The sequence below is a fragment of the Eptatretus burgeri genome, chromosome 1, assembly GCF_056783735.1.
Source record: "Eptatretus burgeri isolate ZD-2024b chromosome 1, Ebu_testis_v1, whole genome shotgun sequence".
NCBI classification, from domain to species: domain Eukaryota; kingdom Metazoa; phylum Chordata; class Myxini; order Myxiniformes; family Myxinidae; genus Eptatretus; species Eptatretus burgeri.
The window spans coordinates 75,403,885-75,428,884 of record NC_140961.1 but is presented as its reverse complement, the minus strand read 5'-3'; the positions used below and the strand labels follow the sequence as shown (position 1 = coordinate 75,428,884).

Below are 25,000 nucleotides of genomic sequence, written 5' to 3'. Positions count from 1 at the left end.
TGGTGAATCTCCTTGAAGGGGGTCGCAATTCACGCTCACCGTGAGCCTCAGCAATCCCTGTGGACAAGCACATCATCCCCACCCACAAAACCCACATGACTCCCCCACCCCATCGGCCTTACATGTGACACCTGCATTTCTAACACTTTGCCGACCATGACCTTCCCTGTTACCACACCATGCCCAATAAAAAAAACAATGTGTGCACCATACATTTCACTTCTTCACTTAAAACAACTCACACAGCACTTCTCACCCGATCCACGCACCAGCCATTGGACAGCCACTTGTGCCCGCTCTGTTACCACTTACCCACTGTCCCGATTGTCACTCTAAAACCCAGCAGAACTTACAAACTCCCACGCCAATTTTCCCACAATTCATTTTTTTTTCCACTAAAGGAGGCACTTCGCCACAATCTCACCAGCCGTGCATGGCCCTATATGCTCAGCCCGATCTAGTCTCCCGGACCCCCGACAGTGATCTCCGGACCCGACCTATGAAAGGGCATCTCGGATAGACCTGGCGGTTCAGGAGGAGGATTCACCCTCTCCGAGTCTAAAAGTCTATTGGAGGGTCCCTCCATCGCCGGGTACCGGCAATATCGTTGCATGTGTCCTCTTCGCCCGCACCGGAAACAACTCCCCATAAAAGGCCCCCGTAAGTATCGATGAAATGTCTCTTCCGGTTCCGGACCCCCTCGGCCATAATCGAATTGCTCTATTGGCTGGGCTGCACCCCGCCGCTTTGGCGCACTAACTACCGGATTACCCTTTATCAAACTTGACAGTTTCTGGCAAATTTCCTGAAACATTTGGGTAATGCCAATTTCTCCCAGCCCCCCTCCCTGATCCTGGATCTCCGCCTGTCGGATCGTCACCGATGGCCTCTCTGAAACCCGACCGGCCGCCTCCACGAGGCCAGCCTGGCTGCGCACTCGGCCGCTCGGTGCACGGTGGGTGGATCCTGTAGCTCCACTAGCGCTCGGACCTCAGGGTCAGGAAGAGCAGCTAAAAATTTCTCTAGTGCCAGTCTGTCCCATGCCTCCACTGTAAGGTCCTGATACGCGATCCTGACTGATTGGTAAATGTCCTGTGCCAGCTCCTGCACTGTCTCACCCGGCTTTAATCTGCGGTGCTGGAGCCGGGCCCACACCAGATCACAGTTTGCCGCGAACCCAAACCGACGGCTCAACGCCTCGCAAATGTGGGAGCTGGTCAACATCCCTCCGCGATCACGTTTAACACATCTGCGGCTGGTCCCCGCAACGTTGCCACCAAATTCCCTGTACGTTCTTGCTCATTCCACCCGTTTAGTCAGGAAATGCACTCAAATTGCGTCAGAAAAGCTTCAACGCTCCCTGACCCGTCAAAATTTACCAGGGGGATCACTTTTACGGTGGCCCGCTTCTCAGTTTCTCCCTTGTCCGAATCCAGCCCAGGGATCAAACACCCTTGTGGCTGCGTATCCAATTTCGGAGCCCACTGTGGCCAAAGATGTTTTGTGGTGAGGGTCTCATGGGTCAATTTTGCCTCCTGTTCCAAACGTTGAATGGACCGATTCACCTCTTCCCGCAGGATCTTCTGGGCCCGCACAACCTCCTCCAAGGCTCCGTCGCGAGTTTGTAGCTGCTCCTCAACCAACCCGGACACTCTACTTACAAAAGACGGCTCTACCAGGCCTTTATCCAAGACTTCATCTTGGCTCATAATTTTATCTTGTTCGTCCAAACGAGCCTCCAATCCTTTTACCTCCTCCGCCAAATTCATCCCTTGCTTCCTCAGCTCTCCCCACTCTTCAACTTGCAGCTGCATACGAGCATCCACACAGGCACGATGACGTTCCAGGCTTTCATCCACTTTATCAACCCGAATGTTCGTTGCATCAATTTAATCTACCAATTGTTTCCGTATATTTTCCCCCTCCAATGTAATTTCTACCTTTGTTTCCTCCAATCTATCCTCGAATTTACTTTGTATTTCTCCCAATTTAACATCCACACACTCCTGCATCTGTTTTCATTTTCTCCATCTTTTCCCCCAATTCATCCCTCATTGAATCAATCCGTGCACCCAACTGTACCCCCATTACCCTCAATTGATCTGTCATTTCTGCCCTCTGTGCCGTCATTTCTGCCTTCTGTGTCACTAATTGATTTTCCATTTGTGCTGTCATTTCTGCCCTCTGTGTCACGAATTGATTTGCCATTTGTACCGTCATGTCCCCTATTAAACGTTCCAACAGTGTCTGGATCGTCATCGCACCGGTTTCCGGCACTGCCGGCCCCGTTACGGGCAATGACGCACGGTCCACGCTCGGAATGGGGGAGGTTCCAACCCTACTCCCGTCTCTCCCCTCTTCCCCCGACTCGCTGCCAGACACGTGGCCTTCCTCCTCAAACATCTGCACATCCGCCATGGTGCAGAAGTCCCGTTTTCCGCCAATTAATTTAAATTTGAAAAATCCCGCCAAAATTTTCCCGCGCTCGCGCGCTTTTCTGTAATGATTTTATATTCCAATTCGTGGCGAGATTTTAATCCTGGTATATAATTTAGAGGGGTTCGAACATCCCACTCCTGACACCAATGTGACGTCCACGGGACTTGAACAGTCCCGCCAACGTAGAATGAGCCGAAACGATGGAGGCGATTTATTTGTTTATAACCCAAACATGGCGGTTCTAATCGCTCTACTGCAAACAGGACGAGGAAGGTGGCACGAGTCACTTTTCACTGAGTTGATGATGTTGATTCCTTTTTTATTATTACTAGAAATAACAAGACTCGGCAAGAAGAGGGATCCGGGGCGATTCGACGGGATGGTGTCGGATCGGGCGTGGGGAAAAACACAGACAATTCCAATGAATATACAGTTCTCAATCCATCTAAGGCGCCAAGCAGACACACACACACACACACACACACACACACACACACACACACACACACACACACACACACACACACACACACACACACACACACACACACACACACACACACACACACACACACACACACACACACACACACAAAAAAAAAACGTAGCTATCTCTGGTGGTCAGGCGGGACCATGGTGTGGACGCAACTGTCCCTGGATCGGCGCCGGACGAGCCGGCCTTGCTCTCGCCAGGGGGGACAGGAGAAACCGCGGTGCTGTCGAGCTCCTGGTCCTGGCCCAAGTCCGCCCACAGCCGCCAGGGAACCAGCTCCGGCGCCAAGCCGCGAGCAGGAGAGGGAGGCAGGTCCGCCCGCCACCCGACCCCGCACTCCGAGTCAGCAGAACCCCAGAGCCAACCAAAGCGAGGAACGAGGCTCGGCAAGGCTCCCAGACACGATCAAGAGCACGATCGACTCAGCACAGCAGCCAGGACACTCTCTGTCGCCACAGGTTCCACACCAAAAAAAACCACGATCTTTTGGTTGTAATCTTCTTCTTCTTCCTTTTCGACCCAGAACAGAACCTTTTTATCCTTCTGTCCTCGTCACGTCAATCGAGCCGTTTATTGGCCCACCGCCATCGCCTTCCGCCAATCATGATCACGGGGCGGAGCCATCCGCTGCACTGTCCTGTGACGTCACGGCCAGTCTTCAGGGAATACCAAAAGGGATTTACGTAGACACACTTACCCTATCCCGCGTCCCTATCTAATTACGTGACATCTATCATTTCCCCCTTGAAGAAATGAACATTTACTAGACAACTTATCACCACTGAATTACTACTTATTACATCGAGATCCTGGTAAACTCGAACAGCATGGCATACCTAATTAAACATCCTAATTACCCTTTGAATGCATACCCCCCCCTCAAACGTAACAATACGTTAAGACGGCAAACGGCTCAGAAATCGGGCGTTATTTCAGAACTCGCTCAGAATGAACAATGGAACACGAACCACTCGCTCAGAGTAAATGATGGAACATGAGCCACTCCCTCAGAGTGATGGCGCACGCACCACTCGCTCAGGATGACAGAGCACGCACCACTCGCTCGGGATGACGGAGCACGCACCACTCGCTCGGGATGACGGAGCACGCACCACTCGCTCGGGATGACGGAGCACGCACCACTCGCTCGGGATGACGGAGCACGCACCACTCGCTCGGGATGACGGAGCACGCGCCACCCGCTCGGGGTGACGGAGCACGCGCCACCCGCTCGGGGTGACGGAGCACGCGCCACTCGCTCGGGGTGACGGAGCACGCGCCACTCGCTCGGGGTGACGGAGCACGCGCCACTCGCTCGGGGTGACGGAGCACGCGCCACTCGCTCGGGGTGACGGAGCACGCGCCACTCGCTCGGGGTGACGGAGCACGCGCCACTCGCTCGGGGTGACGGAGCACGCGCCACTCGCTCGGGGTGACGGAGCACGCGCCACTCGCTCGGGGTGACGGAGCACGCGCCACTCGCTCGGGGTGACGGAGCACGCGCCACTCGCTCGGGGTGACGGAGCACGCGCCACTCGCTCGGGGTGACGGAGCACGCGCCACTCGCTCGGGGTGACGGAGCACGCGCCACTCGCTCGGGGTGACGCAGCACGCACCACTCGCTCAGGGTGACGGGACGGAGCACGAACCACTCGCTCAGGGTGACGGAGCACAGAGCACGAACCACTCGCTCAGGATGATGGGACGGAGCGTGGCAAAAGCGTCTGCAGTGAGTGAACAATTCGCTCAGAATGACGTAGCACGGTACCACTATCAATGATAGGGTGCTCGGCAAATGCCTTAAGCACTCAAGCAAGCACGCCAATTAAATAGTTCATCAGGAACGGCTGGCCAGGCTGTCGCTGCATGTCTTATCGGATCCGTTTGACTTTAAAGCCGGTCTTCACCGCGTACGCAGCAGTGAAAGAAATAAAATGAATTCGTTCAAATAATGACTTTATCCACAAATGAGTTGCAGCTTAATGCAGAACAACTCTCGAGACATCGCAAAGTTAAATCGCCAGTGGAATAAACATTGCAGATAATCCGCCATGTTGCCTGCTCATCTGTGCATGCGTCACGTGGTACATCGTTCACGGCCCACGCAAACATTACGACTTTATTTTGAAATGTCAGTTTTTCACCATATTTGCTTTGATTCACTGTAGAGCACCTTGCGAAACCTCCGAAGATATTGGTACAGATCTGGCAGATGAATTGAATAAGTAGTCCCTCTGGGGGGCAGTGCATGAGGTCAAGCAGTGAATAGTCCGGTAGATGTGTGAAAATAATGTGCCTTTAGTGATACAAGCATGAAATTTGGCACACTGCTAGGGCAGTATCTTACAAAGATTTTTGGATATAGGGACATTCCAGATTCTTCCCAGAGCCAAAATGGCGGCCATTTTACAAAATATCCGATTTTGTGTTGTACAAGGTGGATACAACTATATTTAAGAAGCATACCAGTGGTTTTATTGAACTAAATATAGATTCTAGCAAATAAGAAATAGCAAATAAAGGTGACAAAGCGTGAATAAACCATTTATTTGGTCATTTTTTGGTGCATTTTTGCACTTTTGGACGGTTTTCTACAACAAACCCTTCAAAAACTGTTATTAAGCACCATGGAATGACTGTTGTTCATTTAACACTCTTGAACTCAGAGGAAGTGCTTCTGTTTGATCCTAACATTAACTTACAGAGTCAAAATTATACAGTGGAACCTCTAGATCCAGGTAACAGAGTCTACTATGATGCATGGATACATGTGTACATGTTACATAATTATCATCTGTGATCTCTCTTGTCCCAATTCTACTCTCTTGTACACTCCCCACCACAGTGACTATGAGCTGTGCACTGGAGTGCAGCCTTGACACACTTGCACTGTCCTCTGCATCCCTTTTTGCAGCCACACCTTAGTAGTTGCCGACATGCCTCAGTTGCCTCTGGGAGGGTTGTCCAGTATATGTCCCAGCCATTATCGGTGTGAACCCACCCCCAGTCACTGGGCGATGGGAGCTCTGGTGTGGACACCATCATCTGGCCCCAACAGTAGCCGGCTTGGTAGGTAGCTCTCTTGATGTGCTGTTTCAGGGCTTCACGAGTTGGTGGGAGAGCATCTATTGATCTGCCATTCTGGGTGAACAGATGCTTGCGACACTCATTGACATGTTCCCGGCTACTGGTGCGATCATAGAGCACAACAACAAAACGCTCCAGTGCATCCATGTGGTCATCTACGGCTGAAGGAGTTGGCGTGGCAGCCAAGGCACAGAATGCTGCAGTGACATCAGTGACCTCATCACAGGCTTTCCAGGTTTCCCATGCTTTTTTCTTCCCCCTGCCTCCGAAGCTTGAAACGGTGTCGCATCCAGTGAGGGCATGGAAGAATGGCAAACCTCGACACTTGTTAGGTCCCAGTGCCACAGACATCTCGTGAGCTGCCAAGAACCTGAAGTTCTTTCCTGTGCCAAAAGCAACCCAGAGCTCATCAATGTCCAGACGTCCAGCTGCTGTCACCGCAAGGACCACGACATCAGTGTCTACTGTGCGGATCGACACTTTGCTGTATCCCTGCCTCACAGCGTCTTCAGCATGGAGTAGCATTCTTGTGTCAGCCTCTTCATGGCTACAAGGGGCAAGACCAGCAACATTTCAGGCCTGCGTACAAACCACATCTTTGTGGTGGGTGCTGATGACTTGTTTGTCTGTGTCTGTTGTTGCTACTCTGGTGGCTAGGAAGTCAAACAACTCCATCTTGTTCTCATCTGTGCGAAGAAAGGTCTGCCAGTTTCCAGGAATGGAACTAGATGGCTCGACTCGTCTCCTGATGCCTTTGCCTCGCTTCTTCCTAGTGTCTGCCTTCAAACTGTCTGCGAGGTATTCATCCCAGACAATATCCATCCTGCTCATATGCTGCAGCTGAGATGTGATGTATGGCAAGAATACTTCTGATGCATACTCGTTGAAGGTCTTTGCTGTGCCAGGTGGCAGCATACTGATGATCGCTGCACCATCAAGGATGATGACTTCAACTGCTGGACTAGCAGCAGCAGCAGCATTCTCCTATGGAGGGACCAGATCTTCTAAGCAGCCAACCAGATCAGACTTTGTTCCAAGTCTCATCTTGCCCATGTGTGACAGTGCTGTTTCAGCCGGTTGTTGTTCAGACTTGTTAGGTCTGCCAGCTTGAACACTGGTGCCACAAGAGCGTCCATGCGGGCATCATCGATGTAGGACACCAGTTCTCTGAGAGTTATGCCATGATTGATATTGTTGTGGTTGTGGAAATTCGCAAACCACCATTCAGGTCCCATAGGTGAGATATCTCTGTAAGTACATGTGCAGTTAGCCCAAACCCGTTGTATAGAGGGAATTTATGTGATCCATCCGGGCTGTGACGCTTTGAGTTTGAAATAAAAGATAGAACAGAAAAAATGGCAAACAAACAGCATCTCAACAACCACGCCATCCCTACCACAGCGCCAACCACACTACAACCATGCCATCCCCACCACAGCACCAACCACACTACAACCACGCCACCTCCACTATCAACGCTACCACATCTTCGCCACTCGCCATTCAGCAGGCCCTGTGTGGTTACGATCTCCGGGCACAAACAGAAACCAACGGCTATGCTCGGGGGTTTTCCCACCTGTTTTTCCCGTCGAGGTCCTCCGCGCTCGGTGTGGAGGAGGGGCGATGCAGGGGTCAAAGGTGAGAAAGGGTGGGGGCCTCTTTTTGGGGGAATAATTCCCTGGCTCCACGCCAAGACTGACTCCCCCCGGCCCCCGCACGGTGCAGGGTGGAGGGAAAGCGAGAGGTCACGCCCCCCTTCGAGAGGATTCTCCAAGAAGCTCGAAGGGAGGCGGGGCCGAAAACGGGGCGGAGCGAAGGGCAGAGCCCCACGCTACAAAAGGCAAACAGGACGGACCTTGAGGGTTGTTGGGTTGGTTGGTCAAGAGGTCGTTGGTAGTTGGGTTGGTTGGTCAAGAAGTGGTTGGTCAAGAGGTCGTTGGTTGTTGGGTTGGTTGGTCGAGAGTTGGAGTGAGTGGTTAGTCGAGGGTTGGTCTTCATGGTCGTCTTCTGGCTCGAGTCGCGAGCTTGTGGTTCCTGCCTTGCTTCGTTGACCCGTGCGCGAGCGCGGAAAACAGCGCCGAACAAACCCCGTCCGTTTCCCCAAAACTCCGTCCGTACCGTCGAGTGGCCAACACGTGCAGGCGCGAGGCACGCAGGAGAGGACTTACCTACCACGCTCGGGCACGGAGTCGCGGCCAGGCGGGACCCCGTCGACGGACGTTGGAGAGGGACTCGACACGCTCAGGGAAGTCGCGACTTCCATTTCTTTTGGGTTCTGTGTAAACGTGTGTGTGTGGCGCCAGTCTGGTGAAGTAAAGCTGTTAAGTGTTGCCGTGTGTCGGTCTTATTCGGTAGTATCTCTGCGTCATTGTTTCTTTTGTTACATTTGCTTTTTGTGCATAATTGTTATATGTGTGCTCTCCATGTGTCGTGTAAATAAAGTGCTTGCATGTTGAATTGTTCCCCGTTTCGCTGCGTCCTTTCCTTCGTTTGAATCTCCATCTTGCTTCACATAAAGGGTTGGTAGTGGGCTTAATACGCCCGATAATTAATCGGAACCGTCGAGGCCGACGATAACACCGCTCGGTTATCCCGATAGTACGGAACGGATCGCTTAAGCGGCCCGTGTCCCGAGTCGACCTGCGGCGAGGTGCGATCGCCCGGTCTACCAGCCGCGTGGGTACTTAGGTAGGTCGAGTTTGGCGAACAACCCTATCCCACGCGGGTGGCCGATTGGCACGATCGTGGTGAGGCCGAAAGGCCCACCCGTGACTGGCTCCCGGCGTTAGTCCGAGAGGGTCACGACAGAATTGTCTGTCTGGTGGGCGACATGCCGCGATTCGAGTCACGTGGCCGTTCGCACGCCGGCGGGCGCGAATTCGCAACAACATCATGCTGGTCATCCAAGGTTCTCTTTGTGTCCCTTGCTTTGTTATAGAGGGAAACCAGACACTTCACATGGTACAGGGCATCTTGCGCCATCATATCTCCAGCAATCAGTTTAGCAATAAGTGGCTTGTCTTCTAGTTTCAGAGCACATTTCCTGACTCGTCTGTCCAGGTCAAAGGTAGAAGCTTTGCACAAAGACTCGTTACCTGCTGGCTTGTCACAAAAGAAACACGTTTCGAGCAGTGACTCTGTGCGGTCCACACTCTGACGGGTATACTTTCGTGTCACGCCTTTGGTATCCCCACTGGTTTTTTTTCCTCTTCTCTGCCCGAATCAATTGAGTTTTGTTGTATTGTAGTCTGCACGAATCATGCCACTTAGCCCTGTGGTGCTGGAAGGTGGACTCAATACCCTCACCATCGTCCAAGCGGGACATGTCGAGAGATTTTGGCAAGCAGTCGATCTCACTGAACCTGAGGAGGTTGTCTGCCAGAGTCTGGTATCCAGACCCTCTTGTGCTTCGCTTGGAGTCAGCTGGACAATGAAGAGGCTCAGTCGTGTCCGTCTGACACAGCACACATAGGTTCCAGTCTGTCTGGTTAATTGATGTAACAGATGTACTTGGCCCTCGCTGCTGGGGGTCTAATAGTTTGAAATGCTTGGCCATTGTCTTGAACCACCACTAATCAGTCACTAAAATTGGGAAGAACCACCACCAAGCAGGGGATTAGTCTTTGGGTACACTACAGTGGAGTTATCACCTGAAAACAGAATAGCAGAGTTAAAATGTTTTCAACTACGAACCCCAGCCCAGAGGAGATGCATATATACACACAATGGCGATCTTGGGTGATTGTCACTCGATGTCCCCAATCGGCCACCATACATTATTTCTTTGCGCTGGACAGGACCATGTTAAACCCAAATCAATATGAACACACCATTGTAGTTTGAACATTTCTATTATGCAATCATGAAAATTAATACAGTGAGTACATCAATATCGATTTCGCAAATTTATGCATTTAATCTCGACATTGCCAGCTACCAGTATGTAATTAATAATGGAAATATTCATGGAGTCTAAGTTCCTTTCACCAAATTTGATTTTTGATCTATTTATATTTCCAGAAACAATATTCAGGTAACATTCACATGCATGATCATATTGCAGAGCTCTTGTTCCAGCCATGCATTATTGCGATGGTAAACTGTTATCTGTGTCCCTCATAGACCACCGTAGATGCATTTTTTAGTCAAATATGAAGTAGATAATGAAGCATGTGCATACTAGTTGATAATAATCATATTATACTCACTACATTGTGTTTTGCACCAAGCACATATGACTTTGCTGACCTTGTAGGCAGAATTTGTTATTCGTGGCAGCCATTTTATAAAATGGCCACCATTTTGACCCTAGGGGTAATCTGGAATGTCCCTATATCCAAAATGTTTCCTCAGGGTATGCCCATAACTGTGTACCAAATTTCATGCTTGTATCATCAAAGGCACAAAACTACCAGAATATTTCACATATCTGCCGGACTAGAATGCATTAAATCATATAGCTCAATGAAGCTCGTTAATTTTGGCACATTCCTAAATTTTTTGTTCACTCAATGTAATTCTCCAAACAGTGGAAAATGATAAGTTGTTAATGCTTTGGAAATTTCAATTTTTTTGTGTATGTATGGAGAAGGGGGAACATGGCCTTGCTTGCTTAAAGTAAATAGTTATATCGGCTTAGTTATCAGACTCGTTATTTATTTAAAGCATCAGATTTCACTCCAGATTTCGACATTTATTTCGCTCATATGATATCTGATCTTCAAAACCAAAATAATATTTCCATGATATCCTTTTATTAGTCTGTGAGAGTAGATCGTGGAAAATCGTATCATATAATCCATGAAATCACTCGAAGCTCCTAATTTGAAAAACTATGGCACTTACAAAAGAGATGTTCAAAGCGATTCGTAGCTATTATGAACAAGCATTCGATAATATGAGTGAGGAAAGTGGAAAAAAAACAAAAACTTTATCGTTAAGAAATCGTTACGGCTTGTTCCAAGTCGAGGCATGGTTGAGCAGGCCAAAGAATATGGCGGCTTCGGACCCCAGCGAGGTTACCCAGGAAACGCCTTAAGACCCCAGAGAGTGAGGTGGCCGAGGATTGCCTGATGAAGGATAGAATTAAATAAGGCTGTTAATTATCTTCAAAAGGGATGTTTTCATTAACTCAATCATCCAATTTTCATTCTTGCACTTCCTTGGAGTTTCCTTAGTATCCATGCAAAGTTTCAGTATGCTAGGTTTTATAGTTTAGGAGTTATGGAACAGACACACACACACACACACACACACACACACACACACACACACACACACACACACACACACACACACACACACACACACACACACACACACACACACTGACATTTATTGGTGTAGATTCTGCATCTCCCTGTGGCCAATACATTGCCACAGGGGACATAGAGCAATGTTATCACGAAAGCGCATTTGGAAGTGCGAGGCATGATGCGGCCCTTGCCTGAAAAAAGCTGAGGGCACGGTGAGTTGAGCGGTGACCATCAGAGCTGATGGCAGTTGGAGCTTCGGGTGGAGTGCAGTGGCGTACCTCAGTTCATCTTTCAGCCAGCGACAGTCTGTTCCTGAGTGCCCAAAATGTTGGAGTTTGACAATGCTCGAGCCATGCTGGGGAGAGCGAGGCGATGACTCGGGCCATTAAGGTGCCCGGATCTTTATATTTTATCGTTGTCCAACACATTTAATTTGCTCTTTCGCATTCCTCCCCTCCTCGACCTTCCTCCATTTGTATGAATGTCTGTGGGCATAGCAGGGGAGGGTAGGGAGGAGGGAGGCGGCGGAAAGAAAGAAAAGGGAATGGTGGAAGCAGAGGGCGAGGGGCAGCGTTTCAGCTAAGTGTGTGATCTGTATGGTCCTTTGTTGAGCCCTGCCATGATTTGTGACCTTTGTCCTTTATGAGCTTAGCAAATTATTGAATATTTTCCTGTGTAATTAACTCATTGCATCATCATTATTAAGTCACTTGTTGGAGTTGCCTTCTTACTTTGTTGTCTAAATGGAAACAGCTCTGCCGGCAGAACATAACTTTTGCTTTTGGGTGCGAACTGTGATCACATGATCGTTCTGCGACATCAAGTTTTTCTTTTTCTTGTGAATGTGAATCTTTTGGACCCCAGTGTGTCTGTCTCTAACCTTTAAAAAAAAAAAATTATTATTTAAAAAGCTGATTATTTTCTCATCGAATACTCTTTTCACACAATTGGAAGAGATGACTTCACTTGATTGCATAAATCTTGTTTTCTTTTTCCTCCTGTGTGTTGATTCTGCAGACATTAATTGGCTTTGGAGCCAGGAGGTTTGCCATGACTTGCTTCTTGCTGTGCATCCCCCAAACTACATTGTGCTCTGGAATGCTGACACAGGCACCAAGCTGTGGAAAAAGAGCTATGCTGAAAACATCCTTTCCTTATCCTTTGACCCTTTTGAGCCATCAAACCTAGCCAGTAAGAGTTTCATAAAGGCGAAGCTGCAGTGGGGATAGATGGATGGATGGATGGATGGATGGAGGGAGGGAGGCTAGGATTCTGGGGTTAACTATGAATTTTCTTGCTTTTTCATGTTGCCATTGTTATCATTTTAATGATGGATTTTATCAATTAAAAGCTGATAAGAGTATGTTTACCGCTGTGGGAAAAGAGGGACGGCTGACGTTTTGAGCATTTGTTCTTCGTCAGAGCAAAATAGTGTCGAGGGGCTCACGCCGAAACAGCGACTGCATCTCTTTTCCCAAAACCGACTGCTATGAAGCTTCGGTTGACAAAATCTTATAATTTGTATTATCTTCCGACACAGACTGATACTTGTCTCTATGAAGGCTTGTTTGTATGGCTTGTATGCGTGCACGTGTGCTTCTGTCTGTCGTATGACCTTTTTACCATTTGAGCTTTTGTCATCAAATTTTCAACAAATTATGATGACAATATGGAGAAGACAAAATAATAAATTTTACTTTTAAATTTTTTTTATATTTTAGCTGTTGTTTTCATCAAGTTTAGTTCGACTACAGAGCAGACTCGGCCAGGCTTTGCATGTTGAGATGCTTTCGAGTTAATATCGTGGGCGAATCAAAATGTAGGATTGATTATTGTCTTTACATGATTAAACTCGGAGAAAACATTGTTATGCCTTGGGGGTTCATGTAAATCTACGTTGTATCATGATGTTTATTTTGGTCCAACACTGAGCACAGCAAAATCGCCGCTGCTATCAACGTTGTCATAAACTAATCAATCCGACCCGAAGGTAGAATTGAGGAGTTTGATTCCAAAACGTGATAAATGCCAATTGCACCTTTTGCCAGTTACCAGCAGTTTGGCCATCTTCGATGGTGCTATTCGTAGATGTATGTAACCAAAATAATTTTCTTTAAAACGCCATTGGTCGAACACAAACAAGCGATGCACAGTTTCAAACAGAAAATTACTCTTTGGTTTGAAACACGGTATCTGACATTCGCTGTATGTGCAACATGACGGCGATATCTGATTGTAGAATCAAACTGTTCGATCTCTGTTGTGCTCTAACGAAGAATATATAAAACACTGAAGGCAGTCCTGTCATCATGCCCACAGTGAACCTTGATGCTAACTACAGTTTTAGCTTTCAACCCGAGAAGAATGTCATTATATGCTTGCAGTATTAGTTTGCTCTTATTGTTCCTTATCGCATTTATGAACTTTTATTTGTACAGTTACATTGTAAAATTTTAATTAATATGGTTAAATTGTGGAAATTTTTTAGTTATTAAAAGAAAACTAAATACAATTTTGGTGTCATCGGTGTTTGGGAGTTGAAATATCTGCTATTCCGTACACATAAAATCCATATTATTGTAGCATACATAATATGAGAAGGGCATTCGGGAGAGCGGATACCACCGTCCTGTAATGCCTGACCCACAAAAACATATCGCGCCAAATACATTTTTGAAATATCATGCTATACAGTACTACATCGTTTTTCGCCCTATCTCTCAATGGTGAATAATCACTTCAAAAAATAAATAATTCTCGTATCCAGATCCAGACTTGGATCTTCACCAAAATTGAATCGATTCCAACCTGCCCCCCAAGTTTCATCCGAATTCGTCCACAACTTTTTTGAGATATCGTGCCATATATCGGTTTAGCCTTGTCTCTCAATGGTGAAGAATCACTCAAAAAATTTGAATAGTAGGATCCGGATCTTCACCAAAATCGAATCGATTCTTCCTTGTCACACACCAGTGTCCACCAAGTTTCATCCGAATCCGTCCACAACTTTTTGAGATATCGTGCTATATATTGTTTTTTGACCCGATCTCTCAATGGTGAAAAATCACTGAAAAAATCCAGTCGTCGAATCCGGATCCGGATCTTCACCAAAATCTAATCAGTTCGTCCTTGTCACACTCCCAACCTGTCCACAAAATTTCATCCGGATCCATGCACAACTTTTTTACATATTTTGTAAAAAAAAAACAGACAGAAAAAGAGGTGAAAACATAACCTCCTTCACCTTTGGTGGCGGAGGTAAAAAACGCATTCTATATTTTAATTTGTTGATTGTTTGTTTAATATCAGGCCTCGTTATCGTGATGTCTTCTTCTTTTTTTTTTTTTAAACAATACATGGACCCATAAACCATCATGGTGTATTTGTGCATTGTGCTCTTTGTTATACACAAGTCAAGTTATGTTGATTGGACACTTTATGTGATGCAACATGTCTGTTGGTGAACGTGTTAAAAAAAATATAATAAATGTTCTTTCCACAGTGCTCACAAGTGAAGGCATCGTGTTTGTGCATGACTTCTCTGTGTCAAAGCCTCCACCCAGTGCTGGCAGGAAGGTGTACATTTCCAGCCCGAACGCCAGTCCAGTTTCTCAGAAGCCACAACCCAGTGGTGCACGGAAGGCTCTTCACAGAATGAAAACCCTCATCACTGATGAGAAACCCAGGTTGTATTGCCTTCAGTCTTCTCTCAGTGAGAATAGATTAGCAATGACATCTGACTATGCTGATGCAGCCGTTTTATCCTGAATACGTCGATCGCCACGTCATAATAACAAGGTGAGGTGTAATTTTTCAACATGTATGGGTGATTATAATGGAGTGTGGATGTGCTTGCATGTTTTTTCAGTACGGAGATGGCCCCATTGACAGAATGCCTTCAAATGGAATACCTTCCGAGCCACCGTGGTCACCTCTTGCTGCTTTATTCCCGTGAGCTTCTTGTGTTGGACCTGGAAGTTAGCCAAACAGTGGCTATGATTGCCATTGAGAAGAGTGGCGTGCCCTTCTTACAGGTGCAACAAACTCTGATGCAGTTGGCTAAACTAGATCTGACGTCTGTTTTGAAAAACATTTCAAAATTTGCACTCAACAATTCATTGTGATCTTGAGTTTAAATTACAAAAAGGTTTTCGTTGTTTATTCTTTTTCTTTTTCTTTTTAATGGCATGTGAATGTCCATCAGTTAGTTCAATGTTAATCCGAGATGCTCAGTGTCATTTATATTAATAAATGTTGCAGCCCTAATTTTTGATATTTTGTTGACTGTTAACTAAATCGACTTATTTATTTATTTATTTTATAGTAGGTGTACCAACTTCATAATGATTACCTTGTACCCACAGGCTTTTCCCTGCCGGCAGCGTGATGCTTTCTATTGCCTGCATGAAAATGGTTGCATCACGTTACGACTCCGCCGTAGCAATCTTTGTGTCGGACAAGTACAGGCAGTTGGCGATGAAGCAGGTGGGCATCAATATACCTTGCAGCTCTTGACGAGCTTGCATTATGGAAATAATCCTTGTGGCATCGTGACCCACATCACCCCCCCCTCCTCCTTCCTCCCTTCTCCTCCACCCCTCCTGTCGGGAGGTCAGAAATCCAAGAATCCAAATAATGGCGCATTTCTGATTTCAAGCCAAATATTGTGCTGTAACTCTTAAAACAAATAGATTCTCAAAGGAGTTTATTTCGTATTTAAATCTTGTGACTTGGTTTGCATTATTGGGTATGATCGCGTGTCATGAGGGTGCCGACTCAATTTTCTTATGGAAAATAAAAGTGGCAAGAAACTTTTATATCTTCTCACAGTGCCATGTTTGAAATATTTGCTAAATTGCATGGGAAAGCAGAGATGAAAGTGGGAGTTTGGGGTGGTAGGGAGGAGGAGGGGTTTGTGTCGAGTGGGGATACTTAAAGTGGAATCACTGGTCACAGGAAGCAACTTGCAGGTGTGAAACACCTTGGTGTTTTGAAGTGAACTTTCACTCTGGAAAATGTTTTTGAAACACCATCAAACCCCCAATTAAATGTAAAGGGATAAACGCTGACATGCTTTTTCATCAAATTATCCTTCATATCCATTTCCTTGGTCATCCTCTGGAACAGGTTTTGTCTCTTGAACTTATTGGCCAGCACCATCAGCCATGACCTCACCTGAGCTGACCGGCATGCAAAGCTGGCCTCTAAAATCAGTTGGAGACTGGGCCGTCTTTCCGACTCGCGTCTAAAATCTAAAGCTCACAGCATTCTTGGCACAGCACGTATTGAAGCGGAAGCACAAGGCATGGTACTGTCACAACCCAGACAGGTCAGTGGTCTCTCTGTTCTTTACCTTCTCTTCTCTGATATTGCTCCCTCTGCTTTCTGCCCTCTGATCCTTCCCAGCTTCTCAGTACGCATGCATTCCAGTAACCCCCATGCTGGTTAAACTTCCAAAAACCCAGGTTTACTGCCCACCTTCACTAACTTTGTTGCTCGTTTTTTTCCGTCTACGGAACCGCCTTCCAGGTGCCATTCTTTCCCACCCTTCCATCCAGGGATTCAAGCAGGCCGTGCACCACCATCTCATGTCATCGCCACCCCGACCCAAGATATCTGTTACCCCCATTAACATTTCCTTCCTCAACCCTCTTATTTGCTGGTTTCAGTGTTTCCTCCACTCTTCTCTGATCATCTTTTTTTTTATTCATTCCTTTGCTGATTGTGCCCTATTGTCACACTACGCCCACTGTCAGTTCAGCCTTCCTCTTCCTTTAGCTTCACTCTTGTAGAGAGAGAAAAAAGTGAAGGTCCTTGTACGAATCAAATCGGTGTGTTGTCCATCGTACGGACATCAAGCTCAGTGTCTCGACTGCGATTTTTCAGGTGAACATTAAAGATGACATGTTGTCTTGTGGAAGAGTAGACCATTGTTTGCTGTTACTCTGACAACATTCAAATTTCTGCTCTAATGATGTACATGGTCACAGCTCTGCTTAGGTGATGATGCAACCACCAGACAAATTGCAATTCGATCCTGATCCAATAAATACTTGTTAGAAGAAGATAAGGATTGTAACATTAGCGAGATAAGGATTGTAACATTAAATGGCTCACCAAGCTTCTAAAAGAAGCCAAAAATACTTGTAAAAGTGCCTAAGAGAAAGGACTGTGCCTCTGCACAACAAAAGACTTGGAGAACTTTCTCATAGCTTTCTAAGCTCGTCAAACTGGTCGCTGCTCGTAACTCAAACTCCCGAACATGTGGGTCGGTACAAGTCCCGAGTGGATGGGGCAAGTGCTGCACAAACCCCCGGGGCACGGATCGCGACCAGTGAATGGACTGTGTATCCGGATGAGATGATTCTGAACTCCGATAGGAAGGACATATCTGGGGCGTGTGAATATACAAGGTAAGTTTAAAATCATGTTGGGAGGGGAGGTGGAGGTGGGAGCTACGGAACCTGTGAGGGCTGTTATAAATATGATTTGTTTGGTTCTGGGGCCACTAGAGAAATTGTACTCGATTTTTGTATCTATTTGTAATTGTTGAAGTGTGCGTGCGTGCGTGCGTGCGCACGAGTGCATGCATTATGTACACTGCCTTCTTCAGAAAGTATTCACACCCATTGACTTTTCACATTTTGTTGTGTTACAGCCTGAATTTAAAATGGATTGAATTTAAATTTTTGTTATCGATGTATACAAAATACCCTACAATGAGAGTGGAATTTGTTTTCAGAATATTTTACAAATTAATTAAAAATGAAAATCTGAAATGTCTTGTGTCATTATAGTGGGGAAACAGCTAAATATTGCATAACAATTGTGCATTTTGTGAGGAAAGCACCAAATTTGGCACACTAGTAGCCTATCATATTATGAACAGATTTGGATATTGGGCCATCTCAAATTCAGCTGCTGATGGCTGTGGCAGCCATTTTCCACTGCCATCAAAAATTTTGAGATGGCCCAATATCCAAATCTGTTCATAATATGATAGGCTAGTAGTGTGCCAAATTTGGTGCTTTCCTCACAAAATGTACAATTGTTATGCTAAGTTGCCCCACTATTAAGTTTTCAGCCCCCTGAGTCATTACTTTTGTAGAAGCACCTTTGGCAGTGATTACAGCTTCAAATCTTCTTGGGTATGTCTGTATGAGCTTTGCACATCTGGATTTGGGGATTTTTCTACCATTCTTCCTTACAGATTTGCTAGGTCTTTGCTAGGATAACTCTTCATCCGGTTCGCCACCATCTCTTCAAGCATCAGCGTCCAGCGCAGTCAGGCTTTACACCAAAGAAGTCAATGATTGAACGTATCCTTGTTCTTCGGGTTCTCACTGAACGCAGGCGAGAGTTTCGGCAGGGGCTGCGAGCAGCTTGTGTTGATCTCCGCAAAGCATTCAATTCAGTGAATCTGGATGTCCTCTGGAGGATTCTTGGTCTTTGCGGGGTGTCACCAAAGTTGACCGATCTGATTTGTTAACTATGCTCTGGTACTGAGAGTGCTGTGAGGTGTTGTGGTTCCATCTCTGACATTTCCATTTGTTACTGAAGTTCATGAGGGGGTGTGTATTGGCCTCCACACTCTTCAAAACTTGCATGAACTGGATTTTGGAGAAGATGTCGGAGAGCTCAAGCTGTGGTGCATTGCTTGGGAATGTCAAGATCTCTGACCTTGATTTCGCAGACAGATGATGCAGTCATCCTTGCAGAAACACTGGATGTCTTTGTAGGGGCCCTCGAGGCACTGAATGAGGATTCGGAGCCGCTGAGACTACGGGTTTCCGAGGTCAAAGCTAAGATCCAGGCTTTCAATGACATCTCAAATGCTGCCATCTTGTCTGTACCTGTTTGAGGTAAGGACGTTGAGGTCACGGAGAGATTCACTTACCTTGGCAGTGATATTTATGTTTCAGCTGGTTGTGATCCAGAGGTCAATTGGCATCTGGGTTGGACCTGGGGAGTCATGGATTCACTGGATCATGGGGTGTGGCGCGGCTGGTACCTATGAAGGAGGACAAAAGTCTGAGTCTTCAGGTCCTTGGTGCTTCCAGTCTTGCTCTACGGATGTGAGACTGATTCTGACAAAGGATCTGAGATGAATGCTTGACTCCTTTGGTCCCAGATCTCTTCGGAGCATCCTTGGCTATTACTGGTCAGACTTTGTGTCCATCGAGTGGTTGCTGAGAGAGACTCAAATGATATTTGTTACCTGCAGAGTCCATGAGCGTAAGCTGCGGCTGTATGGACATGTGGCTCGATTTCCTGACGCTAATCCTGCTCACCAGATTCTCTCAGTGAGGGAGTCTCGTGAATGGAGGAGGCCAAATGGGCCGACCACGTGCCTTGTGTTGCAGCAGGTTGATCGGCATCTCAAGGAGTTGGGGATGTGCCAAGCATCTGCCTGGGGGATGGCTTGACGGAAGCCCTTGCAGTACCGGCGGAAAGTGGACACAGCGACGCGCTGCTGCTGTACATGCTCCCATACTTAACCGAACCTAGATTTGCTCAAGCTCTGTCAAGTTGGAATGGGAGCATCGGTGAACAGCAATCTTCAAGTCTTTCCACATTTTCTCAGTGGAATTCAAGTCTGGGCTTTGGCTGGGCCACTCAGGGACTTTTCTGAAGCCATTCCAGTGTTGCTTTGCCTGTATGCTTGGGGTCATTGTCCTTTAGGAATGCAAGTCTTTACCACAGTATGAGGTTATTTGCACTCTGAAGCAGGTTCTCTTCAAGGATTTTCTTATACTTGGCTCCATTCATTCTTCTCTCTATCCTTACAAGTCTCCCAGTCCCTGCCACTGAAAAGCATCCCCATAGCATGATGCTGCCACCACTGTGCTTCACGGTGATGAGCTGTGCTTGGTTTCTGCCAGACGTAGCGCTTTGCATTCAGGTGAAATAGTTCCATTTTCATCTCATCAGACCACATAATATTTTTCCTCATGTTCTCAGAGTCTTTCACGTGCCTTTTTGAAGATTCCAATTGTGCTGTGACGTGACACATTTTTTTTCTCAGGAGTGGCTTCCATCTGGCCACTCTCCCATGAAGCCCACATTTGTGAAGTGCTGCAGAGTCTGATGTCATTCCAGCAGGTTCTTCCATCTTAGCCAATGGACTCTGTAGTTCTGCCAGAGTTGTCATTGGGTTATTGGTGATCTCTGACCAAGGTGCTTGCTCAGTTTGGTCGGATGGCCAGCTCTCGGAAGAGTCTGGGTAGATCCATATTCTATCCATTTCCTAATGATGGAGCTCAATGTGCTCTTGGAAACTTTCAACACTCTAGAAATTGTTTTGTACCTTTCCCCAGATCTATGCCTCCTCACAATTGTATCTCAGAGTTCTCTGGACAGTTCCTTGGACCTCATGGTGGAGTTTCAGTTCTGACATGCACTGTCAACTGTGGGACCTTATATAGAAAGGTGTGTTTCTCCAAAACTGCACACAGGATTTTAATGAAACTTGACCACAACATTCTTCAGCCGTGATGTGCCAAATTGTATCAACCACATCAAAATCTGCGCTCACTGATGGGGTCTGCGGGCAGGGACGGGGGGTTTAACCCCCCAAAATAGGTATTTGCTCTCTTCTCCGAAACTACAGACACAATTTTGATGAAACTTGACCACAACCTTCATCACCTGCGATGTACCTAAGTTTATAGACTGCCTCAATATATGCACTCATTGAGGGGGTTTATGAGGAGTGTGGGGGGTGGGGGTTTTGACCCCCAAATAGGTATTTGCTCTCTTCTCTGAACAACACACACAATTTCAATGAAAATTGAACTCCATCACCCTTCATGTACCAAAGTTTGCTCACAGCATTAAAAAAAAAATCCAAGGTCTAAAGTGGTCTGTGTGGGAGGTGGGGGGGGGTAGGGTGGTTGAGTGACTGTTGCTCTTGATCCAGGTGAGCTTCAGGACAGGTGGTCCAATTTTGAATTAATTTGTAAATATTTCTATTGTGTGGTCTGTATTTTTGTATTATATATTTGTATTATATATTTTTGTATATGTATATAGTATTTTGTGTTGATCAGTGACAAAAAAATCTCAATTCAATCCATTTTAATTTCACGCTGCAGCACAACAAAATGTGAAAAAGTCGAGGGGTGTGAATACTTTCTGAACGTACTGTATATCTACACCGCTGCTTGCTTGTACTATCAGTAAATTATATGAATCTGACACTTCACATCCATGCATATTCATCGTATTCATTTCCGTGAGTCCAATTTTCATTTGGGAACAGAACAAGTGTGGTTAACCATTTTGAAATTGACATTGTTTTGTGTAAATTCTGAAAATTCTGTTTAAAAGACTATTTGAATTAATATTTCTCACTAGTAATAGCAGGTTAAAAGTGTCCAGTGAGCAGAACCAAGTCTCCACACACACACACACACACACACACACACACACACACACACACACACACACACACACACACACACACACCGCATGTACAAAATGTTTCGCATTCATACGTCATTTCAAAAGTCGCTTGTTATTCACTGCCAATGCACTCGTGTGATGTAACATTTTCTTGTTTGATTGTTACCACTTTGTCTTTGTGCAACAGATGGTGATGTATTTCCAGAAGTCATATATGATTTACGCTGCCAATCAGACCCAATTCGGGTGACCAAGACTGTGAAGCCTATAGCATTGGCCTGCTGCCCAGTGGGTGAGAACAGCCTAGCTCTGCTCGTCAGTGATGGGAGACTACTTCTCTGGGACCTCAAGGCCAGTCCTGCTGTGACTAACAATCAGCTCACAAGGTGTGGGTTGTGATTTATTGATCTCGATGAAGACAACATATCCTATGCTCATCGAATTTATTGACTTTATGAAGAATGCATTGTTATGTTTGTATTTTACCAGCTCTTCAATGTGCTGCAACATATTCTTTGTATTCCCCTCTTGCATACTGTAGCATGCCTCAGGATGCAGCTCACAGGAAGGCCTTCGATATATCTTTGGACGCGATGGTCGGTGAGTCATTTCGCCACTCATTTGAGCTCACTTGTCATCATCCATGCTGTTTTATTATGGTCTTATTTTTGACAAGTGCCCTTAATTAATAGAATAACGTTCTTTTTTTTTTTTTCTTTTCTTTTTTTTTTGTTGTTGTTGTTGGAATTGCAGTTCCTTGTCTGCAATTTTCTGATGAACAGCAGAGAACTGTGAGTCACCAGGAGATCTCTCTGAAGTTTCTCTTGTCTGGGCTGCTTTCCAGCCTCCCATCACCTCCTTTCATTCTCCGTATGTGCCCCCCACTCACCACCAAGAATCTGCACCAATACCAGCCTCTGCTTGCCATCGGTATGAGGTTTTAAGAGCCGCCACTTTTTTTTCTGCAATTAATATCACAATGGCTCATTTGTGTGTGAATCCAAATGCAAAATAGCTTAAAGTGTTGTAGCGATGAGATATTTTGATACTTTTTTTATAACCTTCACCCCTTTGTGAATTCTCATTGTAGTTGTGCTCACACTCTAATGTAAGTAAGTGACTACATGCGCCTCAATGCTTCTTGAACTGGGAAGTCAATCCTGTGCTGTGTAGTGCCAACAGGTAAGGGTGTAACCAGCAGACAGACGTGAGTCCGGTTGCCTGTCGACCCAGTGTTAGAGGCTTCCCCTTTTCGGGCCCTCTTCACACTGAGCTGACACACCACCAACTGGCAAGGAAGGCTCAGCAACCCTCACTGCCCAGCCTTAAGTGCGGGAATGGGTCGGTCGAGGAGGGGGCCTCACTTCCAATATGTATCTGATAGTTCACATTGAAAGGTTGAGCTGCCGATGCACTCGAGTGGAGTTTGCCAAGCGGTCAATTTATGATATTGGCAGTATATTTAGGATTCCTTCACTTTAAAACGTGTTTAAAGTGTTTTTCCCTTCTATTAGGAGGCATGAAATAAAAACGAAATCCTTTTATCCTGTAAAAAAAAATAAATTGGGGGAAAAATAAACACAGAGGAGATGATTCCATTATGGAATGCTGACCCCGGTTTCAAAAGGAACCAAGCTCGTGTCATCTTCCACCACCATGTTAAATTTGAAGTCAATTGGCCAAGGCATTATCATTTTAATCAAATGTCATCTTTTTCCTCTCCCCTCGAGTCGGAAAAGTGTGCATTGTTTAAAACAAATAAATCACATTTGTGAAGACAAGAAATGGTAGAATAATTTTTACATCACACGTATGTTTTACTAAAATGCAGTTGTGAATTGTTAAACTTCAAATACTGTGGTTGAAGCCCCTGTCACACCTTGACGATTTAGTCAGCGTATGGCAACGTATCAAAATTGATCTAAAACGCTGGCGTATGCTGAACTATGGATGGTTTTTTTCAGTTTTGTGCGTATATTATCGAGTTGGACGTATGTATAACGTATTAGTAACGTACACAGAACGTTTCGATAACTTATACCAACGAATGCTTAGCGTCTTGGCAGCGTTCACAACTTATGCCCAACGATAGTCTAACTTATGCATAGCGCGGCAGAGTATCGCCGACGATCACGTGGCGTAGCCTATTAAAAGGCTGCCGCTCAACGATTCAAATCATAACCGCACTAGACATCGAAGTGTCAACATCACCGTCATGCCGAAGAAAAGAAAAAAAAGAAATAAAAAAAACCATGGAGTCTGGAACACTGACGGGTTCCTCCTGTGAAACCAATTTGTATATACCAATTCCCCTAAACGCTGCCAATACGCCATTATACGGTAGCTGTAAGTTAGAAACATGTTCGGTAAGTTCTGTGGTCGTCTGGAAGATGTCAAATACGTCAATATGCGTTGGAGATACGTTACACATAGGTTCAAAGCACGTTACTCATAGGTTAGAAATAACTTTCGGGTACACTTGACATTACCTCGACGTATTTCGACTTATGAGTAACGTGTGTTGACATGTGTCGACGATCGCATTACGTGCCTACAACTTATGGCCAGCGTATGCGGAACGTGTGAGTCATACGCTGGCATACGTCGGAAAATTTTGAGCATGCACAAAATTTGTCGACGAGCTCGGCGTACTACGACGTATGCCAGCATGCTTCAGCGTGCTCTTAACGTATACAAAACTTACCCATAACGTATTCGACGTGTGCCAGCGTATTCGCCAAATTTTTCATACGTCGGCATGCGCTGGCTAAAACGCCAAGGTGTGACAGCCCCTTGAGATCGATGATGGGGTTTGCTTTTTTTGTGATTCCACGTGTATTCAACCATATTTCCATCAATTTTGGTGCTCTTTGTTTTCTTCTAAATTTGAACAATTCTTCCACATTTTTGAGTTTAACCGCTGGTCTATTTCCTTATCTCCACCCTCCTAAACACCCAAAATCTTTTATCTTCTCACCTACCATTCCTTTTCTCAATTTTGGTTTTCTCAATATACTCTTCCCCTTTGCCAACCCCCAATCCCCTCCTTCCTTTTTGTGTACATACTATTTTGATGTGCCATAAATGAGCTCCCATGTCTTCATAATCTGTGATTCATCGCAGTTCAGCATCAGATTGGGACATTTCTTTGGAGAGTTAAAAACAATTGTTGGATTGTCTATGATCTAATGAAATCTATATTTTAAATATACAGCCTCTCCTGATGAAGCCTGGTGTTGGCTTAACGGTTAAGGTGGCTGGCTTAAAATCTTAGTGTCCTGAGTTTGAGCCCCTGTCGTGGCGTTAAAATAACACCAGGTGG

At 46.0% G+C, this 25,000-nt stretch overlaps 1 protein-coding gene across 2 annotated transcripts in view; it reads left to right on the top strand.

The window, feature by feature from the left end:
- Window positions 1-25,000, top strand: part of WDR11 (WD repeat domain 11) — a 154,627-nt gene that overhangs the window by 15,023 nt on the left and 114,604 nt on the right. For both annotated transcript variants that reach the window (XM_085888613.1, XM_085888604.1), the window contains exons 4-10: window positions 12,292-12,465; window positions 14,777-14,960; window positions 15,143-15,308; window positions 15,639-15,759; window positions 21,866-22,064; window positions 22,220-22,278; window positions 22,432-22,608. In XM_085888613.1, the coding sequence (XP_085744739.1) occupies window positions 12,292-12,465; window positions 14,777-14,960; window positions 15,143-15,308; window positions 15,639-15,759; window positions 21,866-22,064; window positions 22,220-22,278; window positions 22,432-22,608 (1,080 nt within the window). The remainder of the gene's footprint in view (window positions 1-12,291; window positions 12,466-14,776; window positions 14,961-15,142; window positions 15,309-15,638; window positions 15,760-21,865; window positions 22,065-22,219; window positions 22,279-22,431; window positions 22,609-25,000) is intronic.